General features: G+C 48.9%; 1 protein-coding gene across 1 annotated transcript in view; it reads left to right on the top strand.

Annotated features, from left to right (window-relative positions):
• Positions 1–18535, top strand: part of CLSTN3 (calsyntenin 3) — a 43846-nt gene that overhangs the window by 14225 nt on the left and 11086 nt on the right. Inside the window, exons 2-8 of the mRNA XM_044299727.1 lie at positions 1636–1758; positions 1914–2109; positions 3114–3322; positions 3570–3719; positions 7107–7292; positions 8050–8319; positions 8457–8569. Of these exons, the coding sequence (XP_044155662.1) occupies positions 1636–1758; positions 1914–2109; positions 3114–3322; positions 3570–3719; positions 7107–7292; positions 8050–8319; positions 8457–8569 (1247 nt within the window). The remainder of the gene's footprint in view (positions 1–1635; positions 1759–1913; positions 2110–3113; positions 3323–3569; positions 3720–7106; positions 7293–8049; positions 8320–8456; positions 8570–18535) is intronic.

The raw sequence follows: 18535 nt of genomic DNA, 5'->3' as shown, positions 1-18535 counted from the left end.
TAACCCCTAAGTGACCAGCCTGTTTTGAACTTTAGTGACCAAGCGATTTTTTTTGCATTTTTTCATTGCTGCATTCCAATAGCTATATGAGGGCTTGTTTCTTGAGGGGTACACATGACTTATTCGTTACCTTTTATCAGCTCTTTCTTGAGGGGATGGGAAAAAACAGCATTACTGACACTGGGTTTTTCCTTTATAAACCTTGTAGTGTTCATTTTTTGGCATAAATAGTACAAGAACTTTATTCTCTGTAATCAGTACAATTACAGTGATAGCAAATACATATAGTTTTTTATGTTTTAATACTTTTGCACAATAAAAATCCTTAAAAAAAAAATAATTGCTGCCTCCCAAAACCAAAAACTTTTTTATTTTTCGTTCTGCAGAGCTGTTTGAGGGCTTCATTTTTACAGGACGAGTTCTTCTTTGCTTTGGGATCATTTTGGGCTGCATAACATTTTTTGTTTGCATTTTATTTTGTTATTTTGGTGGTGAATAAGCAAAACTGGAATTGTTTTTTTTTTTTTTTTTGCTTTTTTTTACAGCATTCGTCATACGGGATAAAGTACATGATAATTGTGTAGTGCAGGTCATTGCGGACACGCCGTTGCCAAACAGATGAAGGGAATTTTATTTTAGCAATTTTTTCCATTGAAAAGCTCTTTTTTATAGAAAAATGTGTATTTTTTTACTTGGAATTTTTTTATTTAATAAAACTTTTTTAAACCTTTTTTTAAACTATCTACTAGTCCCACAAGGGACATAGATAATCTTTTGATCTCTTCTATAATACATTGCTTATGCAATGCAATGTATTATTCTGGCATCCACCATTAGGCTGCGCCAGAGAGTCGCGACCGGCTAGGATACGAGGCAGGCAGGGCCGGGGCTTTCATTAGGTTCCAGCCTGCCGTGCACACACATCAGCACCCCACAATCTTATTCCGACGTCGTGAGTAAGAATCAGTGTGTATGGATCCGAAACGCGTAGACACATTGTTTGTCCTCTCTGGTTTTTGAGATGTTTCAATAAAGATCTTCGTTCCATGGATGCTGGATTTCCCTTTCTGCTGTATATTGTTTAGGGGTCAGATATTTATACAGGAAATTTGGGTTCTGAATATATTCAGGGGGTCTGGTCTGGGGTCTGATATTACATAGTTACATAGTTAATACGGTTAAAAAAAAGACATACGTCCATCAAGTTCAACCAAGGGATAGGTGGGGACACGAATCCCAGAAGGAAGTGAGACTCAGATTTCTGAGACATGGGTTCAGAATATATTTAGGGGGTTTGGTCTGGGGTCTGATATTAATATAGGAGATATGGGTTCTAAATATATTCATGGATCTGGTCTGTGGTCATTGAGGGGGTCTGGTCTAATAATAGTATAATGGTTTCAATATATTGAGGGGGTCTGGGTTTTAAATTTAAGCAAATTTTATACAAATCCAATTGACGTGGAGGAAAAACTGAGGGAATATAATGGTTTCTCCTCCTTGGATTTGAACTGAGTTGCACATGGTGGGATTATAAAGTGGGGCCCTAGACAACTTGTCTGTTGCCAATGTACAGATAATCCTGCCTCTTTTGAACCAGCTTCTAATTACGGAATATCCGAAATCTGTCTCTAGGTAACAAACACAAACCATGGATGGAAGCCCAGTACCAAGGGATCATCATGGAGAACGATAACACGGTCTTACTCAATCCACCTCTCTTCGCCCTGGACAAAGATGCTCCGTTGAGATACGCAGGTACTGGTCAATGTAATGCTGGAATTAAGATCTATTGCAGTGGTCTCCAGCTGTAGTGAAATTACAACTTCCAGCATGTCAACCGGAGGGGCCACAGGTTGGAGACCACAGATCTGTACGATTGCATCTCAAATTAATTATCTTTCCTATCACAGGTGAAATCTGTGGGTTCCGGATTCATGGAGCTGGATCTCCCTTTGAAGCTGTTGTGCTAGATAGGACAACAGGTGAAGGTCTGATCCGAGCAAAGGGTCCGGTGGACTGTGAGGCCCAGAGAGAGCACACCTTCACCATCCAGGCACATGACTGTGGAGAGGGACCGGACGGGAGCAACAGCAAGAAATCTCACAAGTGAGCAAATCTGTATCTGACTAAACCATAGACCGATGAACCAAGATCACTTGAAGAACATCTGAAGCACTCACCACCTCAAAAATTTAGATAATTGCTTCTTTTATCGTTCAATGGGAAAAAGCTAAATGGGCAACTTTTTGGATATTTCCCCGTCACCCATGGCAGAGAAACTTTGTCATGAATGATGCCCATGGTTGTAATGTAGTTAGATGTGGTCACTAGAGGCTTTCCATTATTTCCTTTGAAGCTCTTGGTTATGCAAATCCATCAACTCCTCCAAATGGAAGAGCGACCTATTGTAGGCAGCTGTTTTTGGCGGTTCTTGCTCCCCATCAGTACAGATCAGGGTACTGGTTGGCTGGACGATAGGTCTCCATACACCCACTGGGGCTCTTCAATGAGAACCCATAGCCCCCATCCCGCCACCTTTGCTGCAACTAGGCCATCTCACCCAGCCAAATTCATTGACCTTGGACCTGTATTGGACCCCATTCAGTACTGATGAAGGGAAATAACCTGAAACAGCTACCTACAGATGGGTTGCTCTTCCCTTTAGATAAGTCTTTGGTTTGACTAACATGAAAATAAGTTCCAAACACCCACCAGGTTTCTTCAATGAGAGGTACAAGGGGAAGCCAGAAAAGAGGTGGTCACGTATGCATGTTACTTTGTCTTTTGTAGTCCAGTGGGAGTCTTTGGCCTGTTGGCTGTCACCATAACTTCTATAAACCTTAGTGGAGAGAGCTATGGACATGCATGGCCACCTCTACCATATATGGCTGCTGTAAAGGGTCAGGTGAAGTCTTGATTGCAGAGGTGAGATAAAGGTCTGGCATTAAAGGTTGTTTTTTTTTACCCAGGGACCTATAGCAACCTTAATCCAGCTCTGGTCCCAAGTGACCTTCGAAGCAGCCTTGGAGATTATGTTCAGGTATAAATACTATCATTTCGCTGTGTTGTGTGTGTAGCTCACTTTTTCCCCTCTTTGATGCCCACAACAGAGCCACGGTTCATGTCCGAGTCAACGACGTCAATGAATTTGCCCCAGTGTTTGGTGAGAAGGTCTTCAGAGCTTCAGTCACTGAGGGTCGTATGTATGAACGGGTCCTTCGAGTGCAGGCGTGGGACCAGGACTGCTCTCCTCAGTACAGCCAGGTCTGCTTCTACCAGATCCTCACCCCCAACGTGCCCTTCACAATCGATAACGATGGTAAGTCAACAGCCAGACCCAGCTGCAGTGGACACCAAGCCAAAAGTCTATCTTCTCTAAATTCCCTGTGTCATCAAAATCAAATATCTATTGTCCTCTATTATCAGCCGTTTCAGGCTGGGGAAAGGCTCACTGTGATGTTCCTCAATGGGATGACTGATAGAAGGTTCCAAAAACTCATGAATGGCTCCTAATGTTGTATTAATTTGACCATATGGATTGCATAGCTTGCTTTGCTTGTTGGCAGGATATATAAAGAATACGCAGCCCCTGCAGGCCAGCGGTGAGCGTTTGATCAGATTTACGGTCACTGCGTATGACTGCGGGAAGAAGCGCGCTGTGGAGGATGCGGAGGTGGAGATCCAAGTTAAGCCCACCTGCAAACCCAGCTGGAGAGGTAACACCATAGGGGTGTTTGTATTTTTACCAAAGTAAAAAAAAACTCTGCAACTTTCTAATACTTTTTCTTTCCAATGCTCAAAGGGGTGATCCCATGACTAATGTAAAAAATAAAAATCAGACATCATATAGTACATGGCAATGTCTTTCTAACAAAGCTAGAACCAGCCCTGTACCTCACATGGATCCAGAGAGCTCCACATTTGCAACAAACACCCATCCCCATGCCCCCTTTGTAATGGTGGTGGTACCCAGGTGTAGGAATGGCTGAGTGGTATAGGGTGGTCTAAAATGTCCCTTCCAGTGTAAGTGAGTGTCACGGTGCTCCTACCTGGATACGGTGGGACCCCAGGCATTGGCTCCGAAGCAGACAAATATGGGGGAATAGTTGAGGAATTTGAAGAAATAATTGAGTCCAGACCTTGTGATGAAGTTGAATAGCAGCTTTACTTTGATAAACTTTCATCAGACACAATCTTCAAACTTTGTCTTGGTCCCAGCAGGCTTTGGCATTAAAACTCTGGCAGGCAAACTCAACTCTGCTACATCTGTTGCTCTCTGGCTCTGCTGTGCTGACAGGCTTGCTGTATAACTTTGCTTCTTCTTTATGCTGCAACTTCTCTCTTTATAGTCTTTCTCTTAATTATGCCAGAGATTTCTTCTCCTGGCTCCTGAGGCTCTAAGCTGTGGCCTCCACATCCAGAAGAGCTGAAGGTGCTCTAGCTGGCTTGGATTGGCCTGGGCACGTCCAGCAGAGACGTGCCCAGATCATCCTCCTTCCCCTAGCAGGTGGTAAGCTAGACTAAGGGTACTTTCACACTTGCGATAAAGTTTTCCGGTATTGAGTTCCGTCACAGGGGCTCAATACCGGAATAAAACGCTTCAGTTTTATCCTAATGCATTTTGAATGGAGAGCAATCCGTTCAGTATGCATCAGGATGTCTTCAGTTCAGTCACTCTTACGGTATTTGGCTGGAGAAAATACCGCAGCATGCTGCTGTATTTTCTCCGGCCAAAATTCCAGAACACTTGCCGGAATGCCAGATCCGGCATTAATTTCCATTGAAATGTATTATTGCCGGATCCGGTACCAAGTGTTCCGGAAAACCGGATCCGGTTTCCCAGTTTGCGCATGCACAGACCTTTAAATCTGTGAAAAAAAATGAATACCAGATCTGTTTTTCCAGATGAGACGGATCCGGTATTTCAATGCATTTGTAAGCCGTATCCGCATTCGGATCCGGAAACAAATGCTATCCGTTTGCATACCAATTTCCAGATGCGGCAGGCAGTTCCGTCAACGGAATCCTCAAACGCAAGTGTGAAAGTTCCCTTATTCGGACTTCTACCCCACCCTTCCTGCAGGAAGGAGGACTCGCCCACTTCTCTCCAGAGGGGGGTTAGAATGGAATAGAAGGTTCCATTCTATTTAACCGTAGCTCTGCCATATTTTCTGCCACCTGCAGGTGAACCAGGCACATTACATGTGAACATAACAGGTACATTAGAAATAGGAATGCACAGGGTAGTGGACCTGAAATAAACACACAAGATGACGCTTTGTTAGCCCATTAGAGACAGTAGCGGGGTGAAGAAGTGGGATTTATATCAAGCTGACAGCTCAGGGGGCGTGTCCATTCTGCTGCAGCTCAGGGGCATGTCTTTTCTGCTGCAGCTCAGGGGGCGTGTCCATTCTGTTGCAGCTCAGGGGCGTGTCCATTCTGCTGCAGCTCAGGGGCATGTCCATTCTGCTGTAGCTCAGGGGGCGTGTCCATTCTGCTGCAGCTCAGGGGCGTGTCCATTCTGCTGCAGCTCAGGGGACGTTTCCATGCTCTCCCTATCACAGCTCAGGAGGCAGTTGAAGGATGAAGCTGAGCATGTGCGACCATCTCAGTGAGTGGGACAAAGAAATAAGATAAAGAATAAAACAGCAGGTGGCGCTACACAGATTTTATTCAGTGACTCATTGGCTATTTTTAAAGTCAATGAGTGACTCAATCTTATGCTTATGGATGCCCCCGTTACTTAGTTAAACTAGTGCAGTAACGGGGGCATCTATAAGCATAAGATTAGCAGAGTTAGGGTCTGCTGACATTAGGGTTAATTCTGGTGACAGAAACCCTTTAATTACATGCAAAAGTACAAAAGTATTCAGGTGCTGGTTTTCTGGGACAACCCCTTTAACCTTTTCTATATCTCTGGTTGCTGTCTGTGAATGGAATAATTCTTTCGTTCCATAGGTTGATCATTTGTCCAATCTACCCAGCTGATCCACTGTAATGAGCTCTGCACCTGGGGGATCTGGACATGATCAGGTCAGGTTTATAGTCTCTTAATGTCAACAAAGCAAGCAGAGATCTTGAAAATGGTGAGAAATTAAATGTGCAAAGCATATTGAAAAGCTGCCGAGCTTTATTTATTCTGCATTCTCCATAGGACATGGTATCTTGTGGAATTGCACGGTGACTACTGGGCTTGCACATTGTTAACATTCCCTTGGGGACCCAGGATGACGGCCATTGTTAGTGCCCAGAGAACAATAGCTGCACTGACTGTATACGGCCAGAACAATGGGACGTTGGCACATACCGCACTGATACACGGGTCCTGACACAATGGCCCATTAATGTGCACAATGACTATTGATAACGCTCCATACAGCAGAGGGTTTGCTACAGTTGCATCCAGTCTAAACAATCCACAATCCTGCATACAGTACCAGCAGCTGAACAGCCCGACGCCCAGACTGACGCATTTTAGGCCATATTTACCCAGTGTGCAGCAAGGTTTTACAAAAATGACTAAAAAAAGTTGTTGCAATCAAAACTGCTGATGTACGACGTAGCCTGAACCTTATCAGCCTAGGGTTAGGTAAAGTGGATGCAATTGTGCCAAACCACCAGCTGTGAGATCTATACAGATTTACGCTTCTGGATGCAAACAAGAATGTTCCCATTCAGTGACAGCAAGCAGAGAAATATTAGTAATGGGGAGGAATTATAACGAGTATATTAGAAAGTGTTAGAAATATCGACCCTAGAAAGTCACACTCATCAGGGCTTGCCTAACAGTGCCGCTAGGGGCCCAGGGGCCCTTGTCTTCCTCAAGTGATGTGGGGGTTGAATAAGATACGGACTCTCCTGTTCAGGAAGGGCCCCATTTTGATTTTCACCATAGGGCCCGCTCTCGGGTTTATAGCCCCATTTACACATGTCTCCCAGACTTTTGCAAAATCACAACTCTCAGCATGCCCGGACAGCCAAGCCTGTCTGGGCACGCTGAGAGTTGTAGTTATGCAACGGTGCCAGGTCCTGGCTTCTCTCTGTGTATTTCTCGCCCTGTGTTGTCCTGACGCCGCTCAAACCTCCGCTCTCTGCCCCGACAGGCTGGAACAAGCGCATCGAGTACGTTCCTGGCAGCGGCAGCCTGGCTTTGTTTCCCACCATCCACCTGGAGACCTGCGAAGAGCCGATCTGGAGTATTCAGGCCACGGTGGAAATCCAGACGAGTCACATTGCCAAGGGCTGCGACCGAGATAACTACTCCGAGAAATCATTGCGCAAGCTGTGCGGTACGTCCGACGCCATGTAACGCGATGCCCGTGGGGCCTGTAATTCCCCCCTATTATGCTGTAATTAGGCCGTTACCGCTAACCCTTTATATGCTTGCCAGCGGAGTGGTAGCCAAAGACAGGGCAGAGTTATATATGGGGCCCCTGGGGGCCCAGATATAGCTTGTGCATTACAGTCCAAGAGCTATCTATGAAACCTCTGAATCTATTACATATTATTAATATTATATTATTATGGGGGGGTCCGGTCCAGGACCCTCATCTATTACACAGGCTAAAGAGGAGAGGTACAGAGAGTGTCTTTTGCTCTGGAGGACCCAGCATAACCAGTTCATTGATTTCAATAGACGCTGTGTAATACTTTATTTCTCCAGTGGTGGCGCTGCAGAAAAACAAACCGCTTGCTGCCAGGTTCTCCCACGGATTTCCAGCGGACCCTTCCAGCAATAAGTATACATCCCAGAAGGGACCCCCTACCTGAACCGATGCTGCCGACAATAGGCCGTCACCGAGCTTTTCCGAAACAATATACCGCTCTGCAGTACTTTATTATCCCTCCTATAGTTCTGCAGAAATTTGGCTAATTTGTTATTCAGGGTTGTGGGAAAGCTGGGTGATTAACACATATTGGAGCTTTAACGCGTCCATATTAGTTGTCACCCAGCTTTCCCAGAAACAGATATAACTATATAGAATTTTACTGATGTCATATGTTAATTTTTTTTTTTTTCATTTTAATACCTCTGCTTGCTTTTAGGAGCTGCCCCAGGGGATGTGGAGCTACTACCCCCATCAAGCCCGACATTTAACTGGACCCATAGCCTTCCCATACAGGATACACAAGACAGTAGCCCGGTCTTTTGGTTCAATGGTTCTCAATCAGTGGAGGTTCCTCCTGGGCGGTTACCTGCAGGGGGCGGAGCCGCTGATCACCTGACTCTCTCCTTCTGGCTGAAACATGCAGGGGGCAGCGGAGGGAAAAGCGGGAAGGAAGAGGAGGTGCTGCTGTGCAACACTGTCCAGAATGGTAAGAGCACATGGGCTCTCCAGCAGTGGCGGTCAGGGCATGCTGGGAGTTGTAGTTTTGCAACAGCTGATGACTGAGGAAGGATCCACAAAGGGTTTTTTCTTGTTATAACCCCTTTTTTCATGTCTTTCTCGCAGACGGCAGCTTCTCGCACTACACTCTGGCGGTGCACGGCTGTAGGATCTCGTTCCTCTATTGGTCCCTCCTGGACAGCTCCCACCCTGTCAAATTCCTCTGGAAGCTGGAACAGGTAAGGCAGAGGCATGCAAGGGTTAATGAGGTCCTGTATACAGGGATGGATTATGGGGTATAAGACTGCCTGGACACTGGCCTTATCACACTCAGCCGAGTCCTCACTGAGGTCAGCGCAGTGCACTCCTGAAATACTCTGCGCTGCTTAGGAACTCTGACCCTTCCACTGCATAATCCTCAGTCTTTGTCTCCACTCTTCTCCTCCGATCACGACACTTTCACTTCCCACAAGGTCAGCACGCAGCTGTCCTGAAATGCTCTGTGCTGCTTTGTATCCCTACAGTAGATCATTCATGAAATGCTCTCCTGAAATACTCTGCGCTGCTGAGGAACTCCAGTCCTTTCACTGTATAATTCCCAGTCCCACTGTATAATTCAATTTCTGTCCTCAAATCATGACACTTCCTTTCAGGTCAGCACAATACACTCCTGAAATACTCGGTGCTGCTGAGGAACTCTGACCCTTCCACTGTATAATTCCATTTCTGTCCTCAAATCATGACACTTCCTTTCAGGTCAGCACAGTGCACTCCTGAAATACTCTGTGCTGCTGGGGAACTCTGATCCTAGTTCTCCTCCTCACGGCGCTTCCTCTGTCACATGCAGCCCTGTCCTTACTGACATCATCACATCGGTGGACAGGCTGCTGCCCCACAAGGGATCAGCACGCTCCTCTCCTGAAACACTCTGTGCCGCTGGCTGACAGATTCTACTCTGACTGCTTATCTGCATGGAAACAATGAATCCTCCGGACTGAAATGCCACCTGTCTGACCCCTGTCCTTCGTCTTGGGTCTTGGCATATCCCATTAAAGTCAGAGGAGCCTGCAACCTATGGTTTCCCTGCAGTCGGGAAACTACAAATCCCAGCATGCCCTGGCCACGTGCGGCTGGGGGTGATAGTTTCACAACGGCTGGAGAGTCACAGGTTGCAGATGTCTCATCTGGAGCTATGTCACTGCCTCGCTGCACAGTTATCTCCTGAAATACTCTGTGCTGCTGCAAGGATCTGGCTAGAATACGGCTGATGAACAGATTGTGTACAATGGTAATTGCCTCTGCAGTTGCTTCTGACTTCTCTGCACATGTCGGTGTGAATATAAGCATCTTCTGGGCAGGTATGAATATTCCATGTACGGGGCGCGTGTGCCAAGAAGGGTTTGCGGTTAAGAGATGCGGCAAGACGGACAGCGAGGAAGAAGGCTGTTTGTGACCGCTGCAGTTACTTACTGTAAATCGCATAGACAGTATAGCAATTGTAGGATTTTACTAGTTATACGACGTAAAGTCGTGATTTTAGTAAGACACGGAGGCGAGTATTGCTTTTCTCTTTCTTTATTAAAATATAGCAGCAAGCACACAGGAAGAGAAAAAAGTGCCCCTGTAACCTAGGCAACCAGCCACTCCCCCGGACTAGCCGGTATAAGAGTCAGCCCCAACCCATAGTCCTCCTCTTTCTTGTAACTTCTCCTAACGAACAGGAAGAAACCAACAATCCGGAACAACGAAACTCTACTCATCGTGCCCGATCCTGGACCGCCTCAACTAGAACACGAACAGTCCTGGAGCGTCTTGTCAACAAAGAGCCAACCGCCAGACAGCGAAACCGAAGGAACAACTGGAGCTGTAAATCCTGGAGGTACATCTGGAACTGCAACTTCCGGGTGAATCAACCTAAGGCAAACGACACAAACACGGTGACTTGACACCATCCTACCAATGAAGGAATGTCTGAGGCATGCAATCGGTAGAGCAAAAGAATCACATCACCGTCCATTTATGGAAGGAAGAAAACACCAGGCATGTAATCGGCATACAGACAATGACAGCAATAACCATATATCACAAACATAGGAGTACTTACCATACCCAAGACCCAAAAAGGGTGGGAGCAGAAAAATATATAGGGAGGGCAATACTCGCCTCCGTGTCTTACTAAAATCACGACTTTACGTCGTATAACTAGTAAAATCCTACAATTTTAGAACAGACACGGAGGCTTCGTATTGCAAGTTCAAAGCTGCATGACCACCGCAGAAAAAACATGAGGAGACGGGCGGAAATAGAAATCCCGGAACGTAGATTCCCGCGACCAATCAGCCGCCCTAAGGATATCCTGTAACCGAGCCCCAGAGGTCAACATGGCCGTGGCCGAAGCGCTGCGCGTGGAATGAGCCGAGAAGGTGGAAGTGTCCACCCCCGCAAGCGAAAGCACCCATTTGACCCAACGAGCCAAAGTGGTGGAAGAAACAGGGGCAAAGGGGGCGCGACAGGCCAGAAAAAGATTCGGATAGGCAGAAGAGCGATGGGCTAGAGTTCTAACCTCGTACTCGCGGAGACAAGCAACCGGACACAAGTCAGGCCGGGCCGCAAACGCCGGGTAAGAGATAGTACGAGAGGAGGATTTCGTGCGCCTAGAAACCGAAAAGGACACCCCCTCGGGCGTAAAGGACCGAGCCGAAAAATCCAGAGCCTGAACGTCGGAAACCCGTCTGCAAGACACCAAGCACAGTAGGGAGACCAGTTTGGCCGAAAGGTGGCGCAAGGAAAGCTCCGAGTTAGAAGGCCAGGACGAGAAAAGTGACAATACCAATGACACGTCCCAGGTAGAAGAATACTTCGGCTTAGGGGGACGAGACAGTCGCGCGCCCTTCAAAAGCCGGCACACAAGAGGATGTTGCCCGACCGGGCGACCCCCGACCCCCTGGTGGGAAGAGGAAATGGCAGACCGATAAACGTTGATGGTCCGATAAGCCCGGCCCTCCTCAAACAAGGCCGTCAAGAAACTAAGGACGGCTGACACAGGTGCTGATATGGGATCCACGTCCCTTCCCACGCACCAACCAGCCCAAGACTTCCAGGCGGAACGATATGCACGTCTAGTGCCAGGGGCCCAAGCGTTGGCCAGTAGGCGTCTAGTCGAGCCCGGAAGACCCTGGAGGTCACCGGAGATCCAGAGATCCTCCAGGCCAGCAGAGACAGGGAACCCTCCGTCAGAAGCGGGTGAAGTTGACCGAGGGGGTCCAACAGCAGATCTGGAAGGGCTGGCAACAACCTGGGAACATCCACCGTCAGCTCGAGGAGCTGAGGGAACCACGCCTGAGACCTCCAAAGCGGGGTTACCAACACCAGTTCGGCCGACTGGTGCCTGACCTGAAGGAGAACTCTGGGAATGAGCGCGAAAGGGGGAAAGGCATACAGGAACCCGCTGGACCAGTCCTGGAGAAGCGCATCTACGGCCTCCGCCGCAGGATCCGGCCTCCAGCTGAAGAAACGCGGGAGCTGGGCATTGAGCCGAGACGCAAAAAGGTCGATAGACGGGGAACCCCAGAGAGAGCAGATACCGCAGAAAACCTCCACGTTGAGCTTCCAATCGCTGGAGTCCGCCCAATGACGAGAGCTCCAATCCGCCTCGGTGTTGTGGAGGCCCGGAAGGTAGTCCGCCCGGACCACCAGATTCTTGGAGAAACAGTAGTTCCAAAAATCTTTCGCCAAACGCGCTAGCAAAGCGGAACGAGTGCCGCCCAGGTGATTGACATACCTCACGGCGGACACGTTGTCCATCCGTAGGCGAATGCAAACATTCACTTTGTTGCACGTGAAACTCCGGATCGCAAAGGACCCGGCTAGCAACTCCAGGGCATTGATATGGAGGCTGGATTCCTCCAGGGACCAAAGACCCCCCGTGGACACCCCCTCGCAGTGGGCACCCCAACCGAGAAGGCTGGCATCGGAGTCCACAGTGAACTCCGGGCGAGACCCGAAAATGGCCCTGCCGTTCCAGGCCGACAGGTTGTGGATCCACCAGGAAAGCTCGTCTCGAGTCTCGACATCCAACGAGATGACATCCGCATAGGAGGCACCCCCCCGGAGGTGGGCGATCTTCAAGCGTTGAAGAGCCCGATAGTGGAGGGGTGCGGGAAAAACCGCCTGTATGGATGCAGAAAGGAGACCAATTATGCGGGCTAACTGCCGCAGGGAAACCTGAGGGCGCCGCAAGGTACGTTGCAACTCCTTGCGAATGGCTCGCACCTTCTGGACCGGGAGGCTGAGAGATTCGGATTCCGAATCCACCAGGAACCCCAGGAACTCCATGCGTCTGGACGGTACCAGGCAAGACTTCTCCCAATTGATCAGAAACCCCAGTTGTGAAAGAAGATCTGTCGCCCAACGAAGGTGAGACAGGAGCAGGCTCCTGCTCCGGGCCATTAGCAGGATGTCGTCCAAATACACAATGAGACGGACACCCCTGGCCCGAAGCCAAGCCACAACCGGTCGCAGGAGTTTGGTAAAGCCCCAAGGGGCGGAGGAGAGACCAAAGGGCAGACAAGTAAAGCGCCAGGTCTCCCCGTTCCAGAGAAACCTGAGAAGGTCTCGGGAGAGGGGCGCAACCGGGACCGTAAGATACGCGTCTTGGAGGTCCAGCTTGACCATCCAATCCCCCGGCAGAAGAAGGTCCCTCAGGAGGTGGATGCCCTCCATTTTGAAATGCCTGTAGCGCACCAGAGTGTTCAGGGCTCGGAGGTTGATAACCGGACGCATCTGACCTCCCTTTTTCTCGACCAGAAAGATATTGCTTACCACTCCTGGGGAGGAGGCGAGCGCAGGTTCCACGGCTCCTTTCGTTGAAAGGGTAGAGAGCTCTTCTTGGACCAAGGCGCGGTCCGTCGCGGAAAGACTTAGCGGATGGGGGTGCGGGATGCGGTCCGGGGAGGAGATCAATTCTATCTGGAAGCCCAAGACTGTTGACAGGACCCAGCTGTCCGATGTAATGGCTTGCCAAGCAGGGAAAAAATGATGGAGTCTGCCCCCTACAGGTGGATTGAAAGAAACACGAGGAAGCGGCAGTCTTACCATACGGACGTCTTGATCCGGGAGTGCCCCTGAAACTTCTGGAGCGCCAAGGTCTTCCACGGGAGGGGAAGAACGGGGTTGGTTGGCGCGAGTCCTGGTAGGAGGAACCTTGGTAACCCGTTGGCTGGGAGAAGGAGCCTCGGCCCCCGGTACGGGCCTGATAGGACGAACGGCCGGACAGGCGGCCCCTGACACTGCCGGCCCTGGAAGAGACCCGTCCCTGAAACACCTTCCTCATGGAGGACTGCGCCTTATCTAAGGCTGTGAAGGCACCCACATAACGACCCAGGTCTTTTATAAAAGAGTCTCCAAATAAGAGGCCCTGGGCGTCTTTGCCCGGTTCAGTTAGGGCGAGATTCGCCAATTTGGGCTCAATTTTAAAGAGTATGGCCTTGCGCCTCTCTATGGAGAGCGAGGTATTGACACTACCCGCAATACATATCGCCCGCTGTACCCAACCTCGGAGGTCTTCCGGGTCCACCTGCCTATTCTCGGCCCGCGCGGACTCCGCCAAGTCAAATAACTTAGCCAGGGGTCCAAAAATGTCAAGCAGCTTGTCTTGACAGGCCTTCAACGCAGAATCCAGTCCTTTACGCGGATTCCAGCCAAGTTTCGCAAGAAACTGCGTCATCTTGGGGTCAACGGTGGGGGTGTCACACACCTTATTAGGGACGATGGGCCTGGGGCATTCAGCTTTTAGTTTATTACGCGCCGCTTTGCTAAGCGGGCGACAGACCCAATTTTCCAGGTAACTGGAAACATGGTCTGCAGGGAGCCATTCCGCCGACCTGGGGTGGTGTAAAGCGTCAGGGTCAAAAAGCGGGTCCCCATAAGGGTCTAGAAGCGCACCTTCCTGAGCAACCGGAAGGGTGGATGAAGCGCCAGAAGGTCGTGCGGTTAGGGGCGAGGGATCCGACGGACCCGGGCCCTCAGTGTCTGTGGCGTCCCCGGAGTCAAATACGTACTCATCCTCAGCCTCCTCACTAGACCCGATTTCTGAGTCGGAGTCGCTCTCAAATTGCGCTCTGGCGCATTTCCACTGCCGCGCCCGTTCCGCCTGGCGTGGTAAGGCTCTTTTGCGTGTCTGAGGCACGCTATCCTGTGGGTGAGACGAGTCACCAGTCAAAGGGGTTCTGGAGGCCTGAGTATCTAGTTGGTCGTCGCACCTGGAGGTGGACGGGGAGGGATCAGGGGTCGCAAGTTGTGCGACCTGCGCATCACCGGAGTGGGCCCGGAGCGCCTGGGATAAAGTGTGAGAGATGGTGGCTGACATAGAGCCCATAGCCGAGGCAATGGCCTCCGCTACTGCTTTCTGGAGCAAGGATGCGGCATCAGGGGCCGGATCCATGTGGGGGGGAGATGCGGTAGGCACCCCAGAAGGTGGAATGGGCTGGGCAGCAGGAGGAGCGGTGTCCCCAGGAGAAGGGGGGTTAATCGCCGGGGAGGACATATTAAGGGTCCTAATGTGGCCACTTCACTAAGAAAAAACCTGACACAGCAAGGAGCAGGGTCCGCAGGGCACAGCAGGTCGCAGGCGACTGAAGCTAATGGCCGCCGAAGTCACGCGAGAGAACGGGGCAGCGGGAGGCGCGTACGGCCGAAATCTCGCGAGACTTCCGGCGCAACTGCCAGAGCCGCAGCGAGGCACAAGATGGGGCAGGGAAGCGGCCGCAACAGGGGAGCGATTACCGGAGCGATAAGGTGGCTAGAATAAGGCAAATAAGGGATCCCCCTGGCGAAACAACGCACAGGGGGACGCCGACAAGTGAGGGAATTAAACCGCGATCCCTGTGGGAAAAATCCTTTACATGTACACATCAGAAAAAACAACAGCACACAAATCAGGTACTTATCTTCCTGTGAGCAGCAAGAAAGAGGAGGACTATGGGTTGGGGCTGACTCTTATACCGGCTAGTCCGGGGGAGTGGCTGGTTGCCTAGGTTACAGGGGCACTTTTTTCTCTTCCTGTGTGCTTGCTGCTATATTTTAATAAAGAAAGAGAAAAGCAATACGAAGCCTCCGTGTCTGTTCTAAAATTCCCTAATATACTCCTAAGAGAAAAATCACTCCATTAGGGCTCATGCACACAAACGTATTTTCTTTCCGTGGCCGTTCCGTTTTTTTTTTGCGTACTGTATGCAGAACCATTCATTTCAATGGGTCCGCAAAAAAACGGAAGTTACTCCATGTGCATTCCGTTTCCGTATGTCTGTATTTCCGTTCCGCAAAAAAATAGAACATGTCCTATTATTGTCCGCATTACGGACAAGGATAGGACTGTTCTATTAGGTGCCAGATGTTCGGTTCCGCAAAATACGGAATGCACATGGACGTCATCCGTATTTTTTGTGGACCGCATAATACATACGGTCGTGTGCATGAGCCCTTACTGAGAGGCAATTTACAGGAAAAACAACTTCCGCATGACTGTTCTCCCTGGCACTACGCAAAGCAATAGGTTATTCCGCCAGGTACCATAGGCAGAGGCTCTGGGTGCCAAGTCCTGCACACTTACCTTCCTCTATGACCTCCGCTCCAGGATTGCAAAAGCATGGCTGCTATCTTCCAAAAAAACACCGCCACACCTATACAAAAATTGTGTGTGCAAAGAGAAGCATCTTGTTAGCACCACCTTGTGGACTGTGTGTGGTAATGCAGCTCAGTCCCATTTACTTCAATGGATCCGAGCTGCAATACCAGACACAGCCTGCGGACAGGGGTGGTGCTGTTTATAAAAGAAAACAGCCATGTTTTTCTAATCTTATATGACCCTTTAAGAGGGAGCGATTTGGGTTGGCAGTGCATTTTGGGAGACTGATTAATGTGCAGTTTTCTAGCATACAAGCAGGTTTATTGCAATAATATGCACATGGGCAAATACCATTTCCAACATCACAGGATGTGGATGCAATTTATAGGAAATCTGTCCCCAGCGACCGTATCAAGTTGTGTGCATAGACAAAATTATTTTTACCTGATTAAAATGCTGTTTTTATTTTACTGATCCGCGACTCCATTCCAGAGTTATGATACTTTTTCCTAATATGCAGATGAGGGCATCACCGTGTAGCCACAGAAAGAAGTGAAGCTTGGGTGCAACAAGAGCAACGGTGACGCCCTCGTTGCACCAAAGGCCTAATTTGAATAGTAGGGAAAAGTATCATAATTCGGGGACAGAGCGTCGGATCAACAAAAGGAAAAAACACATCTATTTAGTTTGATAAGGAGGTCACTGGTGACAGATTCCCTTTAAGGGGGGTCGTCCTATTTGACTTTAACCTTTAAATGATACGATGTTCACAGGGGATCAGCTGTAATGTGTAGGAGAACCTAGCAGCTAGTGTTTCTCCACAGGGGAAATGAAGTGCAACGGGCGCCTCCCCCTAGGGCCCTCTATGTCGCGCATCCCAGGTATAGGAAATGCTGAGTGGTATGTTGCGGCCTAAAATGTATCTTTATGTGTGTCACGGTGCTCCTACCTGGATACCGCTGGACCCCAGGCTTTGGCTCCGAGGCAAAAAAATAGAGGGAATAATTGAGGCATAAAATAATAACTTGAGTCCAGACCTTGAGATGAAGTTCAATGGCAGCTTTACTCTGCATAAACGTTCTCCAACACACTTTACAGGCTTCGTCTTGGTTCCAGCAGGCTTTAGCATGAAATTGGCAGGCAAACTCCACTCTGCCTTATCTGTTTCTCTCTGAATCTGCTGTACTGACAGGCTGGCTGCATAGCTTAGCTTCTTCTGTATGCTGCACTTCACTTCTGTAGTCTGACTCTAGGTTATGCCAGGGAACTTTCCTCCTGGCTCCTGAGGCTTCAAGCGTTGGCCTCCATGGAAGCATTGCGCCATTCCCATTGAAATCAATAAGTGGCCGGTTAGGATATCTATAGTTGACCCTTTGCGTCTCATGCTGTCTTCTCTGTTCTCTATGGGATGCAGCAGTTGCAATCTTTGCAGCCACCAAAGGGTATTTGCCTCAAGTTGCACCTATTGGAGTTGTACAAGGTCTACAGCCCATCATTGTTGCTACAAAGTAGCGAGAACATCTGGCATAGCGATTGACTGATCTGGCCATTGACTGATCTGGCCATTGACTGATCTGGCCATTGACTGATCTGGACATTGACTGATCTGGACATTGACTGATCTGGACATTGACTGATCTGGACATTGACTGATCTGGACATTGACTGATCTGGACATTGACTGATCTGGACATTGACTGATCTGGACATGGACTGACACCTTTCTGATGATGACTTCTGCTTTCTATGCTGTAATGAATGGCTTCTCCATACGAGCTTATCTCTCTCTTCTTATCTCACCCTCCTCCCTATGATATTTCTCCTTTCTTTCACCTTCCTTCATTCTCCTCTCGTCCACAGTCTCAGTTCTTGTGTATTTTGTAAACCAGAAGAGGCACCAGCCTGGGGTACAGTGACTTCAGTGCCTCTTTTCACGCCTCATTAGATTCATTTGTAGTCATCAGAACCCAGAAGAAGAGAATGTGGTCCGCACAGCGTTTGTAGGTGTGGGGGAGGAGATGGACGGGAGAAGCCTGGCATGTTGCTATGCCACCTGCTCACAGCATGGCTCCCTGCCCCTAGGCCTGGCTTTTCTCCTTTTTGGCCTATTTTCTCTTAGTGTCTATTGTGTCAGCCTGTTCTCCTGTCCTCCTATACTGGTCGGTGGTTCCCTCCCAGCACAGATGTAACCTGCATTACTATCGACCCTCCACAGTCCCGGCTCACTCCTTCTGTCCTCCATCCCTGCTCCCTCAGTCCTCCTCCTCTTCTCCTGCTAGTTCCTTCTCTTCATCCTAATTACTTATTCCTTGCCTTCTACTTATCTTCTTATCCCTTCTTCTATCATACCTGCTAAATATTCTCTGCTTCCTCTTAATCTCTTCTTTTCTTCTTACCGCTTATTTATTTTTCTCCTTTTCTTATCATGTTTTCTTTGTAACTTTTCATTCTTCTTTCTCATCTAACCCGTCCATTTCCAATGTCCTACTTCTAAATGCATCTTCTGTTCTCTGCTCTTTACCTTATCTACTCAACACTCATTATCTAGCTATCCCTTCTCCTAACCTACTCATTTCCTCCT

This window comes from Bufo gargarizans, chromosome 6 (genome assembly GCF_014858855.1).
Source record: "Bufo gargarizans isolate SCDJY-AF-19 chromosome 6, ASM1485885v1, whole genome shotgun sequence".
In the NCBI taxonomy this organism is placed as follows: Eukaryota; Metazoa; Chordata; class Amphibia; order Anura; family Bufonidae; genus Bufo; species Bufo gargarizans.
Note: the sequence above shows the minus strand (reverse complement) of the source record. Positions and strands in the feature narration are given on the sequence as shown.